The sequence below is a fragment of the Agrilus planipennis genome, unplaced genomic scaffold, assembly GCF_000699045.2.
Source record: "Agrilus planipennis isolate EAB-ADULT unplaced genomic scaffold, Apla_2.0 scaffold2655, whole genome shotgun sequence".
NCBI lineage: Eukaryota > Metazoa > Arthropoda > Insecta > Coleoptera > Buprestidae > Agrilus > Agrilus planipennis.
Genome location: NW_020441305.1, coordinates 1 through 2343, shown reverse-complemented (window position 1 = coordinate 2343; position 2343 = coordinate 1). Strand labels below are relative to the sequence as shown.

At 48.5% G+C, this 2343-nt stretch overlaps 1 protein-coding gene across 1 annotated transcript; it reads left to right on the top strand.

Moving 5' to 3' along the window:
• Positions 1-229: 229 nt before the first annotated feature.
• LOC108743969 (H/ACA ribonucleoprotein complex non-core subunit NAF1-like) lies at positions 230-2248 on the top strand (the record flags this gene model as incomplete). The annotated part of the gene is made up of 1 exon (XM_018479572.1): positions 230-2248. A coding segment is annotated over exon 1 (1991 nt), but the record flags the coding sequence as incomplete, so codon positions are not given.
• Positions 2249-2343: the final 95 nt, after the last annotated feature.

The following is a 2343-nucleotide window of genomic DNA, read 5'->3' as shown; positions in this document are numbered from 1 at the left end:
ATACTTTTTGATCTAAATAATATTTGATTTTAAAGAGGGTTTCTCTAATTCAATAAGCAGAGAAAATAGTTGGAATGTATGTTATGTAGCTTACAAAGTAAAGTTACGAGTTCACTCTACTCGACTACACTTGGAACAAGGTAACTTGCAATTCACGGGTGTAGATTTTCTCATGTATTTTTGTCACCAGTAAGTTGACAATGAATAGGTTCCCTGATCTTTTCAGATGTCTTGACATCGGGCCTGGGGCCACCAGAATGCCTGCGGACGAAGACTATGGCCGAAGACATAATATTATCCAAAATGTATCCGTTCCTCCGATTGTTGCTCCTGTTACAGATCGTTATCAGGATCATTCTGTCGCCGATCGTGTTCAACAAGATAGCCTGCAGGCGTTGCAGGCGCCGACGGCTACGTCATCGGCGTCGTCAGTGCAATCTCCGCCCCCGTCCGGCGAGAAAGACTTTAAAACCGGGGAACGGTACAATAACATCGTTGGAGATCATCGGTTCGGTTCCGAACGTAGTCATTCCGATCGTTTACCTTCGGGCGAAAGGTATCAGGGTGTATCCGAAAGGTACCCGCTCGGGAACGCGATGTCTTCGGATAGACTTGTGCCGAATGTGTCGTCTCATTGTCACGCCGATCAGCATCAGGTACTGTTCGTGTCCGATCGGTATCAACCACAGAAATATTCGGAAAGGTATTCTCCGGTTAAGAATGTCATTTGTCTGGATCGATATCACAGTCATAACGCGATCGATGCCATGTATTCGAGGGCAAACACCCCTACGGACGCAAGGTACCGTCAGTCGTCGAATGGAGGGGAAAAGGAGAGATGCAGTAGCAGTTCAGAGAGGCGTACTCCTGTTATGGACAAGTATCAGGCGACGACAGACATGTACAATTCAATCAGTCGACGAAGTACTGCCGGTACTCCTGGCAGACACACGCCAGTCGAAAGATTCCGAAAGAACAATAATGATAAGGAACAGTTTTGTGTCGCTACCGCGACGGATTTACAAAGAAGGAGAGAAAGGTCACGATCGGCTGATAGGAAACAGCAAATCGATGTCGATAGTTGCCGATTCGACCAAGAAAAGTATTTCGACGAACGCTTTCCTGCTATTCCTTGTCCGGAACGTTTTGCTACTGACGAAGAGAAACCGAACAGGCCTGAGCGCATTTCATTTTCTAGCGCCCCCTATATGACACCTCCATCACCAGCTCCTGCAAACAGTAGGTTCATTCCACCGCCACCGTTATCGCCTATCACCACCCCTAGCCCCGACTGTTACGCTTCCAACACTTTCCCTTCGCCTACTAATACAGTCCCGCCGCCGGAGAGGTTCATTCCACCGCCACCACTCTCGCCCTCTCCAACCGAAGTGTATTCGCCGCAAAAATACGACAAGATACGTGATCGATACTTGACCTATTCCAACGAGTTATATACGAATTATTCCCATAACAGGAATCAGATGGCAACAGGGTACCATTTGCATTATGGTGGCGCGAACGGTAACAGCGAACGCGTCGTCATAACTTCCACGAACCCCCACGTACCGGTAGAACGATACACACCCCAGCAACAGCAGGAGCCTTACTGTCAGTACGAAAGATATCCGAAATACGGTACCATAAGTAGTAACGACCCCTATATGCGTAGAGACTTGCGGTTTCCACAGTACAGGATGCCGTTTTATCAACAAAACAATTACCAAAGGATCCGGTACGTGACTAATCCCTTGAGGAGCAAGTGTTGTCAGTATCCCGAGTGCTATCAGTATTGCAAGTCGAGCCCATGCTCCAGTAGTAGTAGTTCCGTGACTAGTCAGGGGGGCAAAGACGTTATGCAACAAAAAGAATTGGTCACGTCGGAATTAGTTCAGTGCCAAAATATCCGCGGTTCGCAGCAACAGCAGCAAGAGAAGGTGATTCAGTGTTTTGTCGGCGCGAAGGAACTGTCTTGTCCGAGTTTCCATTTGATGCCTGCTGCCGGTCGTGTCGAAAAGAAAGATGTGACTTGTACGGGTTACGTGTCGCCAACGCTGAGGACGGTCAGAGGTCAGTGCAGGCATGGGATGTGCACGAGTCCCAGTGTCGAATACGTGGGCCATTCGGGCGGTAGACGGGTTTGTGCCACGCCACCACCGAGGGGTAGTATTGGATCCGTCGAGGGGTCGGTTTGCAGCGATCAGTGTTGTCTCAGAAGATCCCAGCAGAACACCATGACCGTCGCTATTTGGTAAGTTTTTAAAGTGATAATTTTATTACATCGCCTTATATTTTTTCGCATGTCGCATTACTGCCCGCCGCGGAGTAGGGGTAAAACTGAAATGC